This window comes from Micromys minutus (assembly GCF_963924665.1).
Source record: "Micromys minutus genome assembly, chromosome: 31".
In the NCBI taxonomy this organism is placed as follows: Eukaryota; Metazoa; Chordata; class Mammalia; order Rodentia; family Muridae; genus Micromys; species Micromys minutus.
The window spans coordinates 12,449,176-12,471,918 of NC_137966.1; the positions used below are offsets into that span (position 1 = coordinate 12,449,176).

General features: G+C 51.2%; 1 protein-coding gene across 1 annotated transcript in view; it reads right to left on the reverse strand.

Annotated features, from left to right (window-relative positions):
• STK10 (serine/threonine kinase 10) overlaps positions 1–22,743 on the reverse strand; it is a gene marked incomplete at its 5' end in the record, with an annotated part of 87,770 nt that overhangs the window by 47,549 nt on the left and 17,478 nt on the right. Inside the window, one exon of the mRNA XM_080942529.1 lies at positions 17,468–17,632. Within this exon, the coding sequence (XP_080798655.1) occupies positions 17,468–17,632 (165 nt within the window). The remainder of the gene's footprint in view (positions 1–17,467; positions 17,633–22,743) is intronic.

Here is a 22,743-nt window from a genome sequence, read left to right on the forward strand (position 1 = left end):
AGGCGGACTTCTCCCGCCTTCGCAGCACACTGCCTGCAATCCTACCCAGGTGATCCTGTCAGTCACTGGGAAAATGAGCCACAGAGCACAGTGGTGGGAATGATAAGAGTCCTAGTCACCACGAAGGGACAGTAAATAAGTCAGGTGAATGGCACACCCTCCCCTTCTCAGGAATAGCAAGTTGACCGTCCAGGTTGGGGCTCAGCCAATATACACTGGTATCCTGACTTGTCTATGGAGCTTGGATCTCTTTTATTCTATTTGTTTTCAGACAGAGACTTACTATGTACCTCTGGCTGGCTTGGAACTCACTAAGTAACCCAGGCTGGCCTTGCACTCACAAAGATCAGTCTGCCTCCTGGGTAGCGGGATTAAAGGTGAGTTTCACCTAGCCCTGCAGTTTGTTTCTAAGACTCCGTGGAAGCTATCCGTGCTGGCTGCTTTTAATTATGACACAATCACACTGGAATCACACAGGAAAGGGTCTCAATGAGGGACTATGGCGATCAGGCGGCCTGTGGAGGATAGTCCTGATTGCTCACTGTGGGCAGCACCATCCTGTTGGTCTGGTCCCTGCAGCAGAGGAGAGTAGAGAATGCTAGCTCAGCCAAGCATGCGCGTGCCCTTCCTCTGCTCCTGACTGTAGGTGTGACCAGCTGCTTCAACTTCCCTACCACCCTGAAGTGGAACACAGGAAGCTGGGAGCTGAAATGAGCCCTTTCTCCTCTGAGTTGCTTTCGTCGGCTGTTTCCACAGCAGCAACAGGAAACAAAACCAGGACACCATCCTCTTTCTTCTTCCAAGGCAATGTCTGCCAGCAATCAGGATGACCCCCAACACCCCCAAAGACCTGAAGCCACTAGCTAGTCCCTGAAACACAGGTGGACCGACTTCTAGACTTATCACAAGGATTGTAGGGGTGTGCCCCGCTGTGCACAGGAGAAGGGCCAGACACTCCTCTTCTCTGCCAGGTACCATCAAAAAAGAAAAGACAGCAATCCCTGCTGATATTCCACGTAAGAGACTGGGATACTGGGAACGTCTCAACTGGAAAATGGTACCGAGCTCTGCCCCCAATGTCACCAGGAACACTGGGGCAATCCGTGGCCGGAAGGCCCAGCAGGAAAGCCACACTGCTGCCGCACTTCTGATACACTTCTGTGGCACCTTGAGGGAATGAAATCAGCAAGTGTCCCTGGGGACGATGGCTGCCCATAAACATAGGCTCTCCCAGAACCACAAGCTATTGGCACACCCCCACAAGCCAGTGTGAGAAGTGGCCTAGCCTAGGCGGGCCCTGTGTCTTCAACTGCAACGCCCCTTGCACAACACCCGTACACAAGGTTCCACACACACTCAGCCTTCTCAGGTCAGCCCTGGGAGGCAGTGTGCTCTGAGAGTCCGGTTTCCTTCCTCTTCTCCACGTAAGGAACCGTGGACTCCTACGCTTCCCTTTATCTGCAGTTTGCCTGGGCTGCTGGGAAGTCAGGCCACTTAGCCCAGCTCCAATCACATGCCTTATGTGGTTTTTTAGCCTTTAGGAATTTAGGGATTACCCTTCAGCGTGTTGGCATTGGGCTGCAGGGGCTTGGATTATCAGTTCCTCTGGGCTTTCACACAGCTGCATGGGGTTTAATTAGAAAACAAAAATCAACAACAACAAAGTTCGCCCTCTAATCTGCTAGCTGGAATTCGTGGAGTCGATCAAGCTTTGGGTTGAAAATAAGAGGGAAAAACATGTCCACAATGGTCATTTTTTTTTCTTTTTGACTGATTGTTTGTCTGTTTTTCAAAACAGGGTTTCTCTGTGTAACAGAGCTCTGGTTGCCCTGGACTGGCTTTGTAGACCAGGCTGGCCTGAAACTCACAGAGATCCACCTGCCTCAGCCTCCTGAGTGCCTCACAATGCCTTCTGCTTTTTTTTTTTTTTTTTTAAAGATTTACTTTGTATGCAGTGTTCTGCCTACATATATGTCCACACACCAGAAGAGGACGCCAGATCTCATTTTAGATGGCTGTGAGCCACCCCGTGGTTGCTGGGAATTGAACTCAGGACCTCTCGAAGAACAGCCAGTGTGCTTAACCTCTGAGCCATCTCTCCAGCCCCATGGCCATTTTTCTTATCCTGGTTCTCTAACTAATACATCTTAACAACCCAGCATTTGCACTGTTGGTGTTTGTGAGTTATCTAGAGACAGTAGGTTATATGCACATACACCACTACAGATCAAACTTAACAAGATCTAACAAAAACAAAACAAAAAAGACTTCAGCCAAGCAGGATTTACTCTAGGAATGGAAGGACTGACACAGCAACTATTAATGTACTGCATCATATTAACGAACAGCAGGGAGAAATAACACAGAGCTGATTCAATGATGCACTGGACAGCTTTGTGAGAGACATTTGATGTGCATGGTGCAGAACATGACTTCATCACGGATGTCAATTCAGAGTGACCCTGTGTTGGGGGTCCACACATGACCCTGTGTTGGGGGTCCACACATGACCCTGTGTTGGGGGTCCACACATGACCCTGTGTTGGGGGTCCACACATAACCCTGTGTTGAGGGGCCACACATGACCCTATGTTGGGGGTCCACACATAACCCTGTGTTAAGGGACCACACATGACCCTATGTTGGGGTCCACACATGACCCTGTGTTGAGAGGCCACACATGACCCTGTGTTGGGGGGGCCATACATAACCCTGTGTTGAGGGTCCACACATGACTCTGTGTTGGGGGGGCCACACATGACTCTGTGTTGGGGGGCCACACATGAGCCTGTGTTGGGGGGGCCACACATGACCCTGTCTTGGGGGGCCACATGACTCTGTGTTGAGGGTCCACACATGATTCTGTGTTGGGGGGCCACACATGAGCCTGTGTTGGGGGGCCACACATGACCCTGTGTTGGGGGGCCACATGACTCTGTGTTGAGGGTCCACACATGACTCTGTGTTGGGGGGCCACACATGACCCTGTGTTGGGGGGCCACACATGACCCTGTGTTGGGGGTCCACACATGACCCTGTGTTGGGGGGGCCACACATGACCCTGTGTTGGGGGTCAAAGGTGGAGACACGAATGAGGAGAACATTGAGTTAGCATCACAAAACTCACAGCTGAAAACTCCAAGTTGTAGGGTATAAAAATCATGTGAAAACCACAGAATATTGCTGAAGGAAAGGGAAGATGACCCAGAGAAATGGAAATGCATCCAGGTTGGCTGACAGTAACCTAACCACGATGAAACGTCAACACCATCCACCGCCAACCCAGGCTCGGGAATCTCCACCAAGTCCCAACAATATCTTTTATAGAAACGAAGAGACTCCGCCTCAAATTTACAGGAATTGTCAAGGAGCCCCCAGCAACCCAAATAACTTTGGGAAAGGTCTTACACTTTCTGAACTTGACCTCTGCTAAAAGGCTGAGGATCCAGAAGTCTTGGGCTTTTCAAAGGTACTACAAAGCAACAGGAACCGGCACCAGCGCAGTCTAGTAATGGCGTACAACAAACAGAAAGACGAGCTAAACAGTCAGCCAGGAATCACCCTTCCAGTGCCTTTCAGCAAGGACATCAGAGTTGGGGTGTAGAGTCTGCTCAACAAAAGGGCTTTATAAAGCTAAACACTCACCAGAAGAGAAAGAAGTCAGACTCTTACTTTACATAAACATTAACGAAAAGACTGGACAATACTGCAAACTGTAGAAGGCCCGAGAGAAACCAGCAGGAGCAGCTTCACGATGCTGGTCTTGGCAGTGACTTCATAGACATGAAGACAGATAACACATAGGCCCTGTGGCCAGCAGCAAGCAGGCCTGTCCAACGCAAATGCGTCTGTGGGACAGAGAGCACAGATCTGCCTGTAGTCCCGGGACACGCCTGCCAGTCGCCACCGCTACCTAACAGGCTCATTCTCAGATTACACCACGAGATCCTAAAACTCAGCAGCAAAAGAAATTCCAACATCCCAACCAAGCGTGGCCAGAACGGAACGGGCATCCCTCCAGAGACGGACATGAGCAAACATACCACAAACACTAGGCGAGCCCGGTCAGACTGCTGTCATCAAACACAATGCCACCAGGTGCTGTCCAGGGGACACAAAGAGAATCTTGGCCCACTGCCAGCAGGGACTCAGAACACGGCATGGAGTTGTGTGGCGGCCAGAATCCAGGAGGCAGAGAGCGCTTAGATTGTGAGTTCAAGGCCATCCTGGGGTTCGTCAAGAAATCCAAAACGGAACACAGGATCCAGCTATCCAACATCTGGACACTTATCCAAAAGGATCAGAACCAGGGCTGCAAATGCTCACCAAAGCACAATTCGGAAAAGGCAAGGTGTGGAAGTGACAGATAGGGTGACACACGTGGAGTGTGCCAACTACCAGAACTGCTGGCTTCCAAAGAGGAGAAGTCTGCAGTGTGACCAGAGGACAAGCATGAACCCTTAGGATGTTACACTGAGGGAGAGAAGCCAGAAACAGAAGGAATGATACTGCAGATTCATTTATGCCAGGGTCCCGGTACTGCTGGGGACCAGGTACCGACAAACAGTGATCCCAAAGCCACCATGGAGAGGGTACTGCTAATCACTGGCCTCAACGCTCCACTTCCTCAAGTCCAGTCAGCTCTGGAGCCTGTTGTCCACAGTGTATTCAACAACAATAGTGCATTCTACATTTAAAATTTTGTTACCAGGGCAGGCCTCATGTGACGCCTCTTCTTCCAGCAAACAAACAAATGTTTTAAAAAAAAAAAAAAAGCAAGACTGGAGAGATGGCTCAGTCAGTAAAGCATCTGCTGTGCAAGCAATGGAATGGTAACTGAGCTTCAGGTCATATAAAGCAATCAAACACAGTGACCGACGCCAATCATCCCAACACTGGGGAGATGGAGCAGGAGGATCAGGGGCAGGGTCAAGGAGGATACCTGAAGTTGACCTCTGGCCTTCATAAAACATAAATGTGCATTTACGCATACGCCAAGAAAGCGAAACAAAACCAAAACGAAGGTGGGCCTCCCCACACCGGGATGCAGGTGTGCTGCCCCACCACCACCCCCCCTCTGCTGTCCCTAACCCTTCTGGCTGGAGATTTGTACTTAGCACAGCTGGTCTTCTTCCTCGGTATCTAGGAGATTCCCTGTTTCCTTGGAGACCTTGCTTGGAGGTACCAGTGGAGGATGTGACAGCTGCCTGAAGTCACTGGCTTCCTTCATGGGCTGAAGGTCAAGGAACCTGGAAACCAGCATGGATGACATTACCCTTACTTAGGCTCAGCAGCTGTCTCGAGGCCAGGCTCTTAGGCCTTAAGAGCCTCTGGGCTCCACTGCTCTGGCCGTTTGTGAATGGAATGGAGATTCGTAGGACTTGCGCTCTGTATCGGGCACCGTTTCAGGTACAGCGACAGAGCAGAGACAAAGCAGGGATAAGCCCTCCCTGTGTCACTGCCACAGGCATTCTGGGGACAATCTCATCACTGTCACAATACCCTAGCACCCAGAGGTCATCCCAAAAGACACCCTGCTTCCCCGGACAGCATCCTCTGCTGTCCACGAGCCAACTGTGCATGTGAAGAACCAAGCCAGTAACTGCGCAGGCCTGAGGGACCCAGAGATGACAGTTCTCATGTCTCCACCTTACTCTTGTTTCCCAACTCAATGCTGACCCCAAAGACCTGGCCGGCTAAATGGCAGCAGCAAATTCCAAGTGTGCAGGCCTTCCGCATGATAGGCCACTCCGTCCCAGCATCAAGGCTGGCTAGCCTGGCCAGCCTCAGTTTCCCCTTCCATGTCACCTAACACAGCTCGAGTGCTTCTCGGATGCCATCCCCCACCCCCACCCCTTTGCTCTTCGGGAGATACTCTGGAAGAGGGTAGCATCTCAGTTGGGATGATGCTCACTGTAGCATGGACCTGCCTGATACACAGTAGGCATGCGCTGATAAATGCCACCTAGTGTGATTGGGATTAGGTGATATTCTATTCCCACTTAGATATGGGAACCGGAGACTGAGTGTCAGGTCATGCAATAGAAGACGGCAGAACCAGAACCGGGATCAGGGCGAGTGGGTTCTGTGAGAGTGTCCAAGAACACCCATCCCAATCCCATCTCACAGAGGAAGCCACAGGAAGCTTGAGTCACAGGTCCTGGGTCAGTGAGAATGGGCCCCTCGGCCTCCTGGCTCTAACCCTTGGGCCCTTCCCTTCTACAAATGAACTGAGCAGGCTGCTCACCCGGAGATAAGGGGCCAGGATGTCCCAGCCCAGATAAGCATGGCCTGGCCACCCCAGGGCTTAGACATTAACTTTTACAGCCCCCAGAGAGCCCCGCCAGGCAATGCCAGAGCCCTAACCATCCCCAAGACACAACTGAGTCACACATAGTCCAGAGGTGAGCCACCACCCTGCTGACCTTCAGGACTCTAGGCCTCAATTATCCTCGCCTGGCCTTTCCTGAGGCCAGCACCATATACTGACCAGGAACTGGAGCTCAGGTGACTTAAACATGTGACACTCCTCAGCACAGCAAGGGGAAGCCAGACAAGGCCCCACAAAGGGTCACTGTCCCACCATAGGCTACACTAACCCTTTCCCTACCTGGGCCTCTGTTTCCCCATCTGGAAAACAAGGTTCTTCAAATCTGTATGGCCTTTTCCAGCATCAGCATTTTAGGTCTCCGTGTGACCAGAGTCACTTTTTCACAGAACAAGCAGTTTGTGTTTATAAAAGGTTGGTGGTCAGAGTCTGGGTCTTGTACAGCTGTCCACTGGTCTGGGAGTCTGGCCAGGACCCAACAATCGACCAATGCCAGGATCCCTGACTGAATGGCATCGTGTCTACAAAGAACCCACACATCCTCCTACACATCTGGAAGATTCTAGAAGAGCGGCTAACTCAATGGGAATGTGAGGTGAATGCTTGGTCTCTTGTATCATTTAGGCAGCACAGACAAGGAAAGATGACTGTTCAGTACCTGTGATGTTGTACCTACAGGCACAGAGAACTCTAGCTCGAAGGTAATTAACAAGTGTTTGCTGAATGGCTTTGAGATGGCCAGAAATTAGGGCAGATTCCCTGGCCTCAGGCTGTGCTAAGCATTCTATAAACATTCCTTAAATCACAAGCAGCCTTTGTACAGACGAGAATACAGAGGTAAGGGGCTGCCCCAAAGCTACTCGGCACAGAAGTGAAGAAGGAATAAACTCAAGTTGGCTGTGACTAGGGACAGTCGAACCCTGTGGCCAGCCACCTGTCCACTCTGGATTCATTTCTGCTTGAGGAAGTGGGGACAGTGTCTGCAGTTAGTCCCCAGGTCAAGAGCTGGAGGCCTCCAAGCTCTCTGACAGAGTGTAGAAGACAGAAGCTTCTGGTTAGTCAACTAAAGCCTGAAAGAGGAAGTCATGAAGGCTGCCTTCGGAAAAAAAAAAGCAAGAGTCAACATAAACCCAGCCTAGTCCGTCAGCTGCCTGTCTCTGTAGGTGGAGTCCCTGAACCTCCCCACCTCTGAGTATCAGCCAAACAATTCGGCCATTGAGTGGGGCGCCCACACCCACGAGGCCTCCCAGGACCAGCCTTGTTCCTCCTTGCCAGTTACACCCACCACCTTGTAGCAAGCCTGGGTTAGGAATCCAGCTTTCCCTGGTCACGGCACCCTTGGAATGAGGCTGAGTCAGAGGCAGTAACCTGGGCTCTTGAATCATGCAGGGGTGGAGGTGGCAGTTCTGTGATTGCTGCTCTGTCCTCAGCCACCCCCACTCTCTGTCCATACCCAAAGGTATTCAATACATCCCTCAGATGGGACTGAGGTGACCCAGCAGCAGGCATGCTTCACTTCTAGACTGTACATCCCAAAGGCTAGGGGTCCGGGCCACAGGCTCAGAGTTCCCTGAGCTGCATTCCTGGCCGTTGTGGAGGAAATGTTAAGTCAGAACTGAGCTCACACTCTCTAGGGCGAATCAAAGAAGTCCCTTTGAGAGAGGGATGGCTTGGTCTGGCTGGCTGGCTGACCACATCTCATAAGATTGGCCAGGAACAGTACTGAGCCCAGAAAGGAATAAATCAGGGCTGTTTCCAGCCATGGCCACCAAGGACTTGGAACCCTTTAGACTGGGCACCCAGGACAAGAGCCACATCAATGCTGTGGGAGGCTCTTTCCCATTGCTGGCATTCCTTACCATATAACTTACTGATGGCTTCACAGCACTGAATCGCTGAGAGGCAGGAAGGGTTGGAACCAGAGGTGAGAAGGGGCAGTGGCTGTTACAAAGAAAACACTTCCCAGCTCATAAGAGGTATGTAGTGTCGGGTCGTACATCCCGGCAGTGAGCAAGGAGGGGGACACAGCCTTTCCACGTCCCCAGGGCCCTTCCCATAGCACAGTCCTCATGGAGCCAAAGCATCTACTTGGCCAGGACATGCCCTGGCCTCTGCGTGGAATGAGGCAGTCTGCCACTAGCTCATCTCAGAAACTGCAACTTCACCCATTAAGTTTGGGTAACTTCCAGGTCACCGTCAACTAGGTGACACATGGGACTCGTGTTTGGTAAATGTACTGAATACAGACATGGCTTAGTAGCAACCAAGCGGCATCTTCACAGGACACTTGAGAGGCCAGACCAGCTCCAAGCCTGTGTCCCAACATCTAAAACTTCCTGGCATGCTGTGGCCGATGCTGTGTACGAACGAATGGCCACTGAATGAATAATGGCTCCGCCTGCTCCAGGGGGGCTGGTGATACTCCCATGAGGCTGGCTGACAGAATGCCACAACCACACAAGCAGCTTCACAATAGGGCAGAGGTCACAAGAGTAGAGTCACAGGGTAAGGGTTCTCTCAGGACAACCTCACAGAGTCGTCCTGAGAAGGCAGCAGAGGAAAGGCCAGCAAAAAGGGGAAGCCCCAAAACACAAGAGAGCAGAATCAACTGCCTGGCTTCCTGCCTTGGGCTGTAATTATGAGTCCCTGTCAGGGCCACCAGGAGCCCTGGTAGACTGAGGGCAGATCCTCGGGGAGGGGAAGACTAGAGCCACCTTCTCTTAGCCATGAGGTGCTAATTCAGACAGGCGGGACAGCTAGGCTCACCCTGCTAGTGGGCAGCTGCACACTCCAAAGTCAACACAATCCTTCTAGAAAGCAGGAGGAGGGGAAGGTGCACAAGGGTCCACTCACCTTTCCATACACCTCGCCTGTCAGAGCCTCTCCGGTCTTCTTCCCTTGTGTTTCCCTTGTGACGAAACCCCAGCATGTGAGTCCTCAGGAGACAAGACCCTAATCCAAACCAGAGCATCCTCCTAGAGCCCCCAGGGTCCCCTGTATAAAATAGGGCTGGCATAGGAAATGCACCTGCCTCAGAGGAGAGAGGGGCCTGTATTAGCGTGCTCGTGTGTGTGTGTGTGTGTGTGTGTGTGTGTGTGTGTGTGTGTGTATGTGTGCATGTGTGCAGAGAGGCATGTGTGGGTGTTGGGGGGTCACTCCTTGAATGGTGAGCAGGAGTTAGTACCTGTTAGGGAGCCCTCAGAGCCCACGCCCAGGGGCCATGCACCCCTGAGAAGGATTGCCTTGTCTGTTCAGATGGCACACACCTTTAACTGTGGCCCTCAGGAGGTAGAGCCAGGTGGGTCTGTATAAGTTCAAGACCAATCTGGTCTACAAAGTCCCAGGACAGCCAGGTCTACATACTGTCTAAAAACACATCAAATAACACAGATCCTAAGACCCATAGAAAAAATTAAGAAAAACAAACAAAAACCAAATTATATTAATAGGAGGTGTGGCTTACTCAATATGAAAAGGAGTGGGCTGAAAAGGGGTAGCCCCAGCTGCTCTGGGAGTTCGGGGTGTGTGTTGGGGAGTCACTCCTTGACAGGTCATTGAGTCTGGAGAAAAAAGTATAGACCTTGAGGCTAGGGGTTGGAGACAGGGGAGTGCCTGTCAATAGTCCTGAGTACTGGGAGTTACCCAGGTCTCCTGATTCCAACCCAGCATGCCTTGGGTCACGCGGAGCATCTCTTCCTCTTTAGTAGATTTACTTCACTTCATTCACGTTGGGGGCTGCACCGTGACATTCTACGTTACCACGTTTCAGACAGTTACCAGGCAGTTGTCGCTCTGTGTTTAGAATATCCAAAGTCCTCTACTGTTGACTCTGAACCATGCGCAGATACATACCCACACACGCATCTCCAACAAATGGAGGCCTAACATGCTCAGAAAGCCCATGGGGCCATCCACAGTGCAGTGGTGACTCCCTGAGGCAGGCCGCCCCTGCATGCAGGCCTGAGGAACAAGTCCCATGGGAGGAACTGGCTCCTGATGTTCTCTGACTCAATGTGTCCTCCTAAGTCATCTTTATGCACCTTTGCTTCCATTAAAAAAAAAAAGTGGGATGAAAAAGATTTCATTTCCTCCCCATTCCACCCTATAAGAGTCTGTGCAGGAACAGCCTCAGCTTTCGAACCAGAGCACAGTCCTGAGGTCTGGGTATCAGGTCCTGAGGTCAGTGGCTAACTGAGGGCCAAGCTAAGGGTATCTGTGGCCCACATGGCCTGAGGCTACCAGTCCGTTGTCCTCGGTCCACAAAGAAGTGTGGTCTGACCACAGCAGCAATGGGCTGTGGGTGGGAGGGACTGTCAGCTCTCAGCCAGGGTCATCTGTCCAAAGACACTAGAGACATCTAGGGACAACATGGAATGCTGTACCTTAGATGGAAGGTGTCCCAGGACTGCTAGACAAAGGTGAGGAATGGCGCTGAGCATCCTGACATACTCAGGACAGCCCAGCAAGGCTCATGTGCTCCAAAGTGCTCCCAATAGTCCCAGTGCAGAGAGTAAGAAACCAAGGTGCAGACTAAACAGCCTCAAATGCTCAGGTCCCACTCGGGGGCCACATGGGAAGGCGTGGGTGGAAGCTTCACCACGGTCCACAGTAAGTAGTGACAGTGGGCTCCAGGCTGAGAGACAGCACCATGCTCGGGTTCTGTCTGTCCACCCCACAGTGATACCGGCAGGTAACTCTGATCCTTCACCATCCCACCCAAAGAGAGAAGCCCTACTGATCTGGTGCGGCTTGATCTGGCCAAACGTCCTGCCCACATGGGCGGAAGTGTCGCCTCGTGCCGACTTCACATCTTCCTCAGCGTCTGCTTGCCCTCCCAGGGGACCTTCACCCAGCCAGGACTCAGACCAAGGCTTCATAAGGGCAAAGCACTCGGCCACAACAGAACATCTTTGTTTTATTTCTATGGCAACGGATGCAGTTTTCCACTTGAGGTGCTGATGCAAAAGCTTCTATTTCTTTTAGTGTGGGGGAGGAGGGGGTAACACAGGGTTTCCATGTGTATCCCTGGCTAACTCTCTCTGTAGAGCAGGCTGGCTTCGAACTCACAAAGATCCACTGCCTGTGCCTCCCAAGTGCTGGGATTAAAGATATGCGCCACCACACTCCCTTCTCTTTAAATAAGTGTGTTTAATGTCTAAAATGAGAGAGATCCTTTTTTTTTTAAGTTGCAAGCATTCGCACTGGGAAGATTAAGATGTCTGTCATGCAAGTTTGAGAACAAGCTGGTGCTCATAAAAAGCTGAGTACAGTGGTACATACACCTGTAATTCCAGTGCAGGGGGTGGAGTCAGGTGTGTGTGTGTGTGTGTGTGTGTGTGTGTGTGAGAGAGAGAGAGAGAGAGAGAGAGAGAGAGAGAGAGAGAGAGAAGATCCCTGTAGCTCGGAGGCCAGCCCAGCTGAATCAATGGAAATCCAGCTTCGGTGAAAAAAAAGTCATCTCAAAATTTCAGTGCTTGAGGACGATACACCAATACAGACCTCTGGCCTCCACGATGCAATTTCGTCATGGAATGAATGGGACTACCTACTTAGGAGCTGTCCTCCCTGCCACGAAGCTGCCTGGCTCACGGTTCAATTCCCAGACCCTAGTACAAGCGCGTGTGGACAATTTAGACCCGTTTCATTTCCGCCTCTGCTAGACGCGGGCTGAGGTAGCTTGAGCTACCTGCCTCTGCAGCTCTTGCCCTTGGGGCCTTTGAACTTCCTCCTGTTGCTACTTCAGTTTTGCTACCAAATCTGCAGAGGTCTGCCTCCATCTAGCCTTTCTGGGATCAGTTTAAATGTCCCGGCTCCTCCCCAAACGCAGGTTTTCTCCTATTACAGGCCATGGCTCCTGACCCCACCCCTGAAGGGCTGACCACTAGATTTGCCAATGCTGGCTTCACTTCTGCTCTGCCCCTCCCACACATGTCTGTGTTTGGCGTGTGCTTCCGATCACAGACTCTGAGCTCAGAGAGACCAGGGACCTGCCAGGCTGTGTTAGCCACACAGTGTGGCCCCTGATCCTGACCGGAAGTGGGAACATTTACACAACAGAATTAGTTAGAAGCCAGAGTCTTCCCTTCTGCGGGCCTCTGTGGGCATCCTAGAACACAGCTTCCTGCCCAGTATTCTGGGCATGTTGGAAGAGAGAGGCCCAGTCCCACAGAGACTGCCATCTGGGTTAAGGGTGAAGTGACCTGGGACAATCACGAGGCCAAGGCCACATGGGGTCAGCCATGGTAGATGAACTTAACTGGGAGGCCAGGGAGTCCTGTCAATACAGCAGCCACTCAGGGAGGAAACTGACCGTCAGCCATTGTACTCCGAGGTAAGCTTGGTGCACTGGTGAACGCAAGGACACTTGGGGATGTGACTCTCATGGGAATTTTGTAACATTTAACGAGATAAACAGCTTCCAATGAAAGTTCAGATGATCCTAAGTTTTAAAAGCTTTGCTGTAAAGGGGGCTGCAGAGGTGGCTCAGTGGTTAAGGTACTGGCTATTATTCTTCCAGAGGTCCCAGGTTCAACTCCCAGCAACCACACACACAACAGCTCACAACCGTCTGTAACTCTAGTTCCAGGGCATCTAACACCCTCGTACAGACACGCAGGCCAAACACCAGTGCACATAAAATTAAAAAATCATTTTTCAAACAGTGCTGAAATACCCAAGCAATGGTGGCACATGCCTTTAATCCCAACACTCGGGAGGCAGAGGCCGAGAGGCAGAGGCAGATGGATCTCTGTGACCTGGAGCCCAGCCTGGTCTAGATAACAAGCTGCAGGCCCACCAAGGCCGTACAGAGAAACCCTGTCTCAAAAAATAAAAACTGGCTGTAAGGACAGGAAACACAGGACTGTAAAGACAGAATAAAAAAGTAAGTGTGTCTTGATAATAACTTCTTTACTGATCATGGCAAAATGACCTCTTTTACACACTAGGCTAAACAGTCCTATCTAAAGTGGGCTCCCCCGACCTCGCCTGCCTTTTGGCCCTTCAAACACAGCTAATCAGAACTGGTGATACCACCAGGACCAGAGTGTCCACGGCTCTCCCGGGTCCGCAGCCCTCCGAGGCCTGTGGGGAGGGGACTTCCCAGGCACCTGTGCCATTGAACATTTGAAAGCGGAGTTGGGACGGGAATCCCCGATTGTCAATTCTGGGAGACCGTGACCTCACTTTGTAGGACAGTAGGTAGAGGAGTTACGTTGGGAGGAAGGTCCCCCCGCCTGTGCGGGGCGCTTGGCTAGCAATCAGCTCAACACCTATCCCCAGGAGCAGCCCTGACTGTTGTCACACCTACATGGTCCTCTGGCTCCTGGGACCACACAGGGAGCCTGGGCCTCAAGCCACCCCACAGAAAACAGCCAGTGTGGCCTCCAGCCTTCAATCTCAGCGGCCCATAGCTTCTCACTTCCACCATTGCCTGCACTTAGCCCAACTCAGCAACTTTTCCAACTCCTATGCATCCTGCAAAACACGGTTCAGACGCTCCTTCCCCTGGTCCATGCTCCATTCCACATCATCAGGCATTGGGTGGGGTCCACTCCGAACTGACCAGACTCATGCTTTACCTCTTGTCCCCAAATCTGACCTTTTTTTTTTTTTTTTTAACAAGACAGAATGTACTTCCCCTGAGTGAAATGTAACTGGGTTGTCAAAGCCTAAAATAGATGCTTTCAAACTTAAACCACCATGACTCACCTAGAAGGCTCTGAAAACTACAGGCTGTTGGGCAGCACCCCAGCTTATGATCCGGGAGGGCCAGGTGGGGCCCCATCACTGAGATGACTAACCCAGGAGGTGCTGAGGCTGCTGACCTCTGTAAGATCAGCTACAGAGTCTTCACTGTGGCATCCAGACCTTGCACAAGATGGCCTCCATTATTGTACCAGCTGCACCTCTCCCCGGGGGCTGCCCCAGTCCAAGAGCAGCTATGTCCCTATGAACTGAAGTTCTCAAAGGAAGTCACACCTACACTGAACATTCAACAAAAGCTAACCCGCTGACTCTAATGTTGATGAATGAGGGAGTTTGAATGTTGCCTTCCTAAAAAGTCATTCATTGCCTGCCAGTGTGTGTGTGTGATCTAATATTCTATGACTACTATGCAAATTCTTTTGGAACATATAAACAGGCCTCTAGCTTTCATGAACCCAAAGCTAAGAATGTTGTCAGACAGCATCTGAGGCCTAGAGGAGATTTCCCCAGTTTGCTGTAATTGCCTACCTGACGTTTGCACCAATGTCAGGGGATAGGGAGGGGTATATGCAGTGATGGTGGGGAGGGAGCAGATGCAGTGATGGTGGGAAGGGTGGATGGAGTGATGGTGGGGAGGGGGAGGGTGGATGCAGTGATAGTGGGGAGGGGGAGGGTGGATGCAGTGATGGTGGGGGAGGGGCAGATGCAGCGATTGTGAAGAGGGGGGTAGGGCAGTGATAATGGGAGTGAGGGGCTGAGGCAGTGATGGTGGGGGTGAGGGACAGATGCAGTGATGGTGGGGGAGGGGCAGATGCAGTGATTGTGAGGGGGGGCTGGGGCAGTGATGGTGGGGGTGAAGGACAGATGCCGTGATGGTAGAGAGGAGGAGGGGCTGATACAGTGATGGTGGGAGGGGCTGAGATAATAATGGTGGGGAGGGGCTGAGATAATGATGGTGGGGAGGGGCAGGTGCAGTGATGGGGGAGGGGCTGAGATAATGATGGTGGGGAGGGGCAGGTACAGTGACGGTGGGGAGGGACAGGGTGGGTGCAGGGATGGTGGACAGGCAGTAGGAGGATGGACGGATGAGATGATGGTAAACAGATGAGTAGGCCAGTGACTTCAGCTCACATGGGAAGTGGCTCTGTGAAGCCAGTTTGGAAACAGACATTGAAAAAAAATCTAAAAAATTCCCACAGATCCCCAAGCAAGAAGAAAAATCCACTGAGATGTCTTCCCAGAGCCGCAGGGCAGCAAGCACCCGGCACTGGAGAGGGCAGCTCTTCTAGATACAGAGGACGCTACGGCAGTCCTCACATGGGACAAAACCATCACCGAGCCTCAACTAAAACGGCAAAGACACAGAGGCAGGCACGGCACGCTAGCTTATTTTAAGACTATGTATGAAATATCTAGAAAATACACTTTGAAAGTCACCAGCGGGTCCTCTAACAAAAGACATCAAGGAGCTTCCATTTTGTGCTTTTTTTCTCTGATAATTACCCAGTGACCTCAGTCTTCCTTCTTTCTCTATCTGCTTAAAAAACAAGTATCATTATTATTCTCTCTCTCTCTCTCTCTCTCTCTCTCTCTCTCTCTCTCTCTCTCTCTGGGTGTGTGTGTGTGTGTGTGTGTGTGTGTGTGTGTGTGTGCTACAATGTGCATGTGGAAATCAGAGGACAATCTGAGACACTTGAGAGTTTCTGCTCTCCGATCCATACTGCAGTATTGAAGGGAGATCAGGTGACAGGGCACAGAGCCCTGGGTAGTGAGAGTTATGCCATGGCCCGTGTGTCCCCAGGAGTTCAGGCACTGGAACCTGGTCCCCACTATAGTGATGGTAGCAGAGACTGGGCATGAAGTCACCAGAGACACGCCTGCTGAAGGGACTAGTGAGGAATGAGCTTCTCTGGCTCCCGGTATCACCAGGTGATTTTCTTCAACAAAGCTCCCTGGATTCCAACTGACCCAAGCCCATGCAGAGAGCCCAGCCAACCCTGGCACCATGGCCCTGAACTTCCAAAGCTATGTGCCAACTAAATGTCTCTTGTACTGAAAGTCCCTCCTCAGGCATCCCATAGCTGTGGGCACTGGTCTAACACCAGCTGAGAGGGCCGACTCCCTGACCCTTGACCAGACTTCCTCTTGCTGGCTCCATTCCTGCCTAGGGTATGTGAAATCATGGGGCCTTGTGAACTTGTGTTTTTTCCTAAGCAGCAGGATCACTTTCTCCAATGAACCAGGTTTCTTCATTTAGCACCAGTAAGTTGGGCATTCTGTCATTAAAAGCCAAGACTCTTGCTTCCCACCAGGCACGAAAAATGATAAACCACGAGTCAAGAGGAAGTTCCCAGTGTTCTGAAACCTAGCTAGACATAGAAAGACACACCAAACCACTATAGCAGTGTGTCGCATGTCTAAAACATCCTTTCTGATCAATGTACACTTCTGAACCACCTCTTCCACCAACAGTGACAAGACCTGGTGATGGCAGAGGTGCCTGGTGCCTGATCCTCTGCCATTTCTCCAAATGTCTGCAGGATTCTGACAATGCCAGCTGTACCCAGAATTTATTCAAGATATTCCTTGCTTGCACGTCAGTTTGTTTCCTAGGTATCTGGAGTTTGGAGGGGGACTATTTACATATGTGTATGTGTACACGCGCGCACGCGCGCGCACACACACACACACACACACACACAGAGAGAGAGAGAGAGAGAGAGAGAGAGAGACAGACAGACAGACAGACAGACAGACAGAAAGTTGGCAGCAGAACATAAGTTCAGCAAGATGCCCACAGTAGAGCCCACTGGGTTTTGGCAGCTGAGGAGTGTCAGATGAGGCAGGCTGATGACAGAGGTATCTATAGGGCAGCCTGCCAGTGGGGTCCCATGGCCCTTGCAGAGCCAAGGGCTCAGGGTGGGAGAGCACAGAAGCAAGAGACCTGTGACTCCTGCAAATGACACCAGATCAGCAGCACTCAAGCCCTGTCCATGCCACCCATCCAGAATTCACTCACTTAACCTTGGAGTGTTCCATGTCCAAGACACAGGTAAGAATTCTTCATAGGGTGCCATGTTCAGGCTCGAGAGGATGTCAGACCTCATCCACACACAAAGGCTTTACCAGGGAGCCTCCCTAAGTCCCCCCACCCCAACTGACAGTCTGAAATAAAAAATTCTGGGTTCCAAGACCCCTCGGACTGTTCTAGATTTCTCCATGAGGAACACTCACAGATGGCTACAGGTAGGCCCAGCCTTCTCTAGGTCAGATGCTATAGCACTTTCTGTTTCTGCAGCCTCGACATGAGTGTGGGAAGTAGGGGTGGGAAGGGAGGCCAAGGACTCAGAGCATCCCACCTCACCTTCTCCCTGCTGCAACCCTGGCCCACACAGCAGATGCTGACATTGAGCCCAACTAGCACTCTCTTACCCATAGCTTCCCATCATAGTAATAGGCCCCCAGGAGCTTCACAATATATGGGTGGTCGCAGGTGGCCAGGATCTCAATCTCCACGATGTAGTCCTCTAGCTCCTCCTCGCTCTTAGTCTCAATGACTTTGGCTGCTGCTAGGGCACCAGTCTCCTTGTTTTTGGCCTGCAAAGGTGAGACACAAAGGTTACAAGGCGACCAGGGCAAGTGTGAAAACAGAGGCAAATGTCCAAGGGGACAAAGACACTCCCAACAATGGCCAGGGCACACAAAGTGTCAACAGCTCAGACCAAAGAGAACATTCTATGTGTCTAATAAGGAAGTAAGATATAACCACACCATAAATATAAGACTGGGCCAATGTACACACACATATGTAAAAATAAAATATTTATAATATGAAAAAGAAATGAGGAAAACTCTTCCTGACAGCCAGCCAGGAAAAGCCTAAAATGAGAACCCATGAACACCATCAGCCTACACCATTTAATGTTCTTGTACACGTGTGTGTGTGTGTGTGTGTGTGTGTGTGTGTAGGAGACAAGCATCATAGTAAAAGTGCCTCCTGGCCACATGTCACCTAGGCAGAACACTGCTTCTTCTTCTTTCTTTCTTTTTTTAAAGATTTATTTACTTTTATATGCATTTATGTTACACCTGCACGTTTGTCTGTGTGAGGGTGTCAGATCCTCTGGAATAGGAATTACAGACAGTTGTGAGTTGCCACGTGGGTGCTGGGAATTGAGCCAGGGTTCACTGGACAAGCAGCTGGTGCTCTTAACCTTTGAGCCACCTCTCCAGCCTAGAACACTGTTTCGTATCTGATGAAAAAGAGAGCAAGAACTTGTGCCAGTTAGAATGACTTGGTCCAGAGACTGGCTTAACAGGAGCGGGTGAGGGTTTGGAGGAAGGACTATCTGGAGTGAGACAGAGCACTGGATGGCAGCCACCAGAATTCCCTTTCTCCAGGGGCCAACGCAGAAGCTGCACTCCCTCCACAGAGCCAAAGGTAGGGATTCTGGCTCGTGCATGCCGAACTCCAACAACCAAGCCCATGGAGAACCCAACTGCCCCCACAACCCAAGGGATACCAATGGTTGTTGTTCCACCTTGAAATGCCAAAACAGTGACAAATGAGTCAAAGCTGGTCTCTGGTCTAAGTGAGATAAGCCAGAAACAAAACCTAAATACTGTATGATTCCACCTGACCATCAGTGACAAAGACCAACCAGAGGCTGTGTGGGGTTGGGGTGGCCACTTAGCAGATCCAGAATTTGTTGGAGATTATTTAAAAAAAAAAAAAAAAAAAAAAAAAAAAAAAACAAATAAAAAACCTTGAGTCAGGCACAGTGACACAGGCCATAAATCTATCTCAGCACTCAGGATGCAGAGACAGGAGGATCTCTGTGAATATAAAGCCAGCTGAGCTTACGTTGTGAGTTCAGGCCAGCCAGGACTACATGGTGAGACAGTGTCTTAAAATAAAATAACAAAACCTTGAAACATAGTAGTGAAGACTCCAAGGCTTGTAGATTTATTTAAAAACTATAGGCCTTGGAAAAGCTAACGTGATGAACAGGATATTAACTCTGTTTTGCCAAAATTCCAAAAAAAGAAATAAACATGTGAACAGGAGAGGTGTGCCCCCACTCCACCGCACAAGGGGACCCCAGAAACTGGACACAAGACTCACAACTTTCTTGGTGTCCCCTAAGGTGCTAAAGATGCTGCTACACTTTCAGCCTCTCTAGCCTGTGCTCACAAGGCAGAGTTCACAGTGTTGACATGGCCCTAGAAACCAGCAGATGTTTGTCACCGAGCACAGGGGCATGGGTGCTCCACCTCTGCCTTCCTAGGGGTGCCGTGCCTCACGCCCACTCTGACCTCTTGTGACAACTGTACACACCCCAGAACAGTTTTTTTCTGTGCATCTCCAACCCCTGAGTGACAACACATACTCCCTCACAGGATCAAGTTCAGCGATTCATAGCTCAGGTTCTCCTCTCCCAATACTAAAAAGCAAGTCCAAGTCCAGAGAGGAGACACACGCCTGGGATCTGCGCCTGGGTCATCTACCTTCGCAGCCTCTACATTCCTCACACCAGTGGTTCTCAACCCCCCCTAACACTGCCAACCCTTAATACAGTTGTTCATGTTGTGACCTTAACCATAAATGAAATATCTGTGTTTTCCCATGGTCTTGGATGACCCCTGTGAAAGGGTTATTTGACCCCCCCATGCAAGGGGTCATGACCCACAGGTTGAGAACTGCTGTTCCACACTCTACAAGTCCATCCAATCCCCAGCACTGAAAAGCCTCTCCAACCAGATGACTTTGCTATTGCCTCCAGCAAGGCCCAATTAGGATGACCACACACTCAGACCACCCTCTCCCAGCCCTCAGGAATTAAGATCTGGATGGAGAGATGTCACCTATCCTGCTGAGAGGGACCAGGTGGCTACTTGTGATGGGCAGGGCCTCAGAAGGCACCAAGAAGGGAGGCTGGGGGGGGGGGCGTGAGGGGCTTCAAGAAGGAAACCATGTGAAGGCACCAACCAGTATTCTCCTGTCCTCAACTCAGGTCTCCCTATCTAAGCTGCTAAGAGCTCCAACCCCCCTGCAGGGATGAGGACAGCTCCTACTTTATGGGAGAATCTGTTCCCCCTCGGCTGACACTTCTTAAGTGTGTTAGCTCAATTACCATCTCAACCATCCTTAACATCTTAACATCCAGGGCAGTGCTGTTAACAGTCCTTCTTCCAAGCCCACACCCTCTGGTGACCAGTCCTTGCCGACCAAAGTTCTTCTCAGACTAGAGCTCGTGAAACCTCCAGAACCCAGGCCAGGAGCTCTGATCAGCAAGATGTGTGTGGGGGTGGGGAAGTCATGTTCTGCTCAACTCAATTTTGAATGTTTGTTCAGAACAGCTTTAAAAAACAGCTAAAATAAAGCAGAATATTGTCAAATGTCTTTAATCCCAGCATTAGGGGGGGCAGAGGCAGGTAGATCCCTGAGTTGGAGGCCAAACTGACTCACTACAGAGTGAGTTCCAGAACAGCCAGGGCCTACACAGAGAAACCCTGTCTGGACCACCACTAGCACCACCACTACACACACACACACACACACACACACACACACACACCTGTGAGATAAGCAGCTAAAGTCTCTTCTTCCTTTGGAGAGGCAGAGAGGAAGGGTGGGCCTTTGGGAGTGGCAGCTGGAGGGTCAGGTGACCACAGCAGCTTCTCAGCTAGGTAGGCAAAAGCCACCTATTTATCACTACCTGTTGCTGCTAACGCTGTATGACACTCAAAAAAGGTTTTTTTCCTGTAAATGTGGACGGACTAGGACTGTTCTCCAGGAATGCACGGAACCTGTGTGCCTTACATGCTAAGAGCAACAGTGACCAACGGGCCGGGCCTCCTACAAGGAGGGCATCATCATCAAGACTGCAGTCAGTGCCCAGTGCCAGAGCCCAGCAGGGAGGGGCACTCCAGTGGCTGCGCCAAAACCAAATTCCTTAAGATCCTAGCTGAGGAAACAATCCAGTCCCAAAAAGCAGCAGAAGCTGTAGCAACAGTGGTTGGGAAGAAAAAAAAAAAAAACCCACAAAAAAACCCCAACCAGCCAGTGCTGACCAGTGCCACCCAGACCTGGAGGGTAAATACCATTCTCAGTCAGCAGAGGAAGCTGAGATTCAGACAGGCATGTGAGTTTTGAATCACATCCAGAAGGTTCCACTGCCATGAGGTAAAACCAACAAGCACAGTTCGAACCAACGGCTCACACCCAGGGGCCTTGACAGGTACAGGCGCTGAGCCTCTCACAGGCACTGGCCACATGCCTCCCACACAGCAGACCGAAGCCCGCAGAGGGGAGTATGGAGTCCAGGGCCGCGGTCTTGACCTGGATGTAGGGTTCAAAGAGAGCTGTGCTTTCTAGGGGCTGCCTGCTTGCCGCCCTTCCCCCGCTTCCGTTTCACGTAAGAGAAAATGGATCAGGCGGCGGTCAGGTGTGTGGTTGTTGTACCAACTCCCTGGAAGGCAGAGAGGCAGGGGTATCACTTGACCCCAAGAGCTCAAGCCCAGCCTGGCCAACAGAGTGACACCCCGTCTCCATAAAGAGAGAAGCCATGTGTTGAGAGGGGTGAAATCACCCTCCAGGGCCATACAGCTGTAGCTAACAGGACTCGGGCTCCAGGTGTTTCAAAGTCCTTGAACCTAACTCCTTTCCAGAGTTGCCTATGCAGTTCGCACAAGTCCTGTCTGTGCAGTTGGAGGGTGAGATACAATGTCCAAGCGCTCTCTGTGCTCTGGGGAGACCCTGGGGGAAAGGGGTGGGGTCTGAGCAAAAGGTGTGCACGCAGAAGAGAGCAGGCAGGATTCCCATAAACATACAACATCAAGGCTTCAAAAGTCCGTCTCCCCCAGTTCTCTGGCAAGGAAGGCCAGGGATGAGGGGGATCCCCAGCCCGGCTGCCCGCTGGCGGTCTCTAACCTCAGAGCCCACACCCTTGAAAGCAGAGACAGTGGCCACTTGTGTTTTCTGGCCCAGACACTCTGTGGGAACAATCCTCCCAGTTGTGACAGCCTGGGGCCCAGCCTAGAGGAGGTGGGGCCACTCTCCCAGCCCAGTCAGGAACCCTGCCCAGGGGTGCAGCAAGCCAGTTCAGAAACAGGGGGATTACTGAGACCTGGTAGCATAAAAGTCACAGGACAGGCCTCAGACCGGTCCCTTCTTTGGTGGCCAGCTGATCACCTGGTCCTCTCCTTTCCTAGAAAATGGCTGATATCCCAGAATGCAGCGTGGCCTTCAGCCACAGTTCCTGATTCCTATTCTGATAGAGAAAGAGTGTCCACCAAAAAAAAAAAAAAAAAAAAAAAAAGAAGATGCCGCGCAGCCTCTGCAGCTGTCTGGGAATGAGTCCTGGGGTACCCCCATTCTGCACTGTTCCTACAAAACTCTACTCTGCCTCCTTCTCAGTCCAAGGATGCAGAAGGGCTGGTTCCACCCTGATCCAGGTACACATGCAGGCCCAACCAGTCAGAGTCACAGGTCACAGCCAACCCTGACAGAGCTGCTGGCTCAGCTACTCGGACATGTGACCCAAGATGGGCAAAGTGTCCCTGAATGCTTTCTTGTCTGTTTTGGCTTTTTTTTTTCTCCCCACTTTCCTAAAGTTACCAGAAAAAGAGGCTTTTTCTTTCTCTAGGGTGGCTAACCTGGCAGACTGCGAGGATGGGGAACCGTGGGTCCCACCCCCACCTTCCCG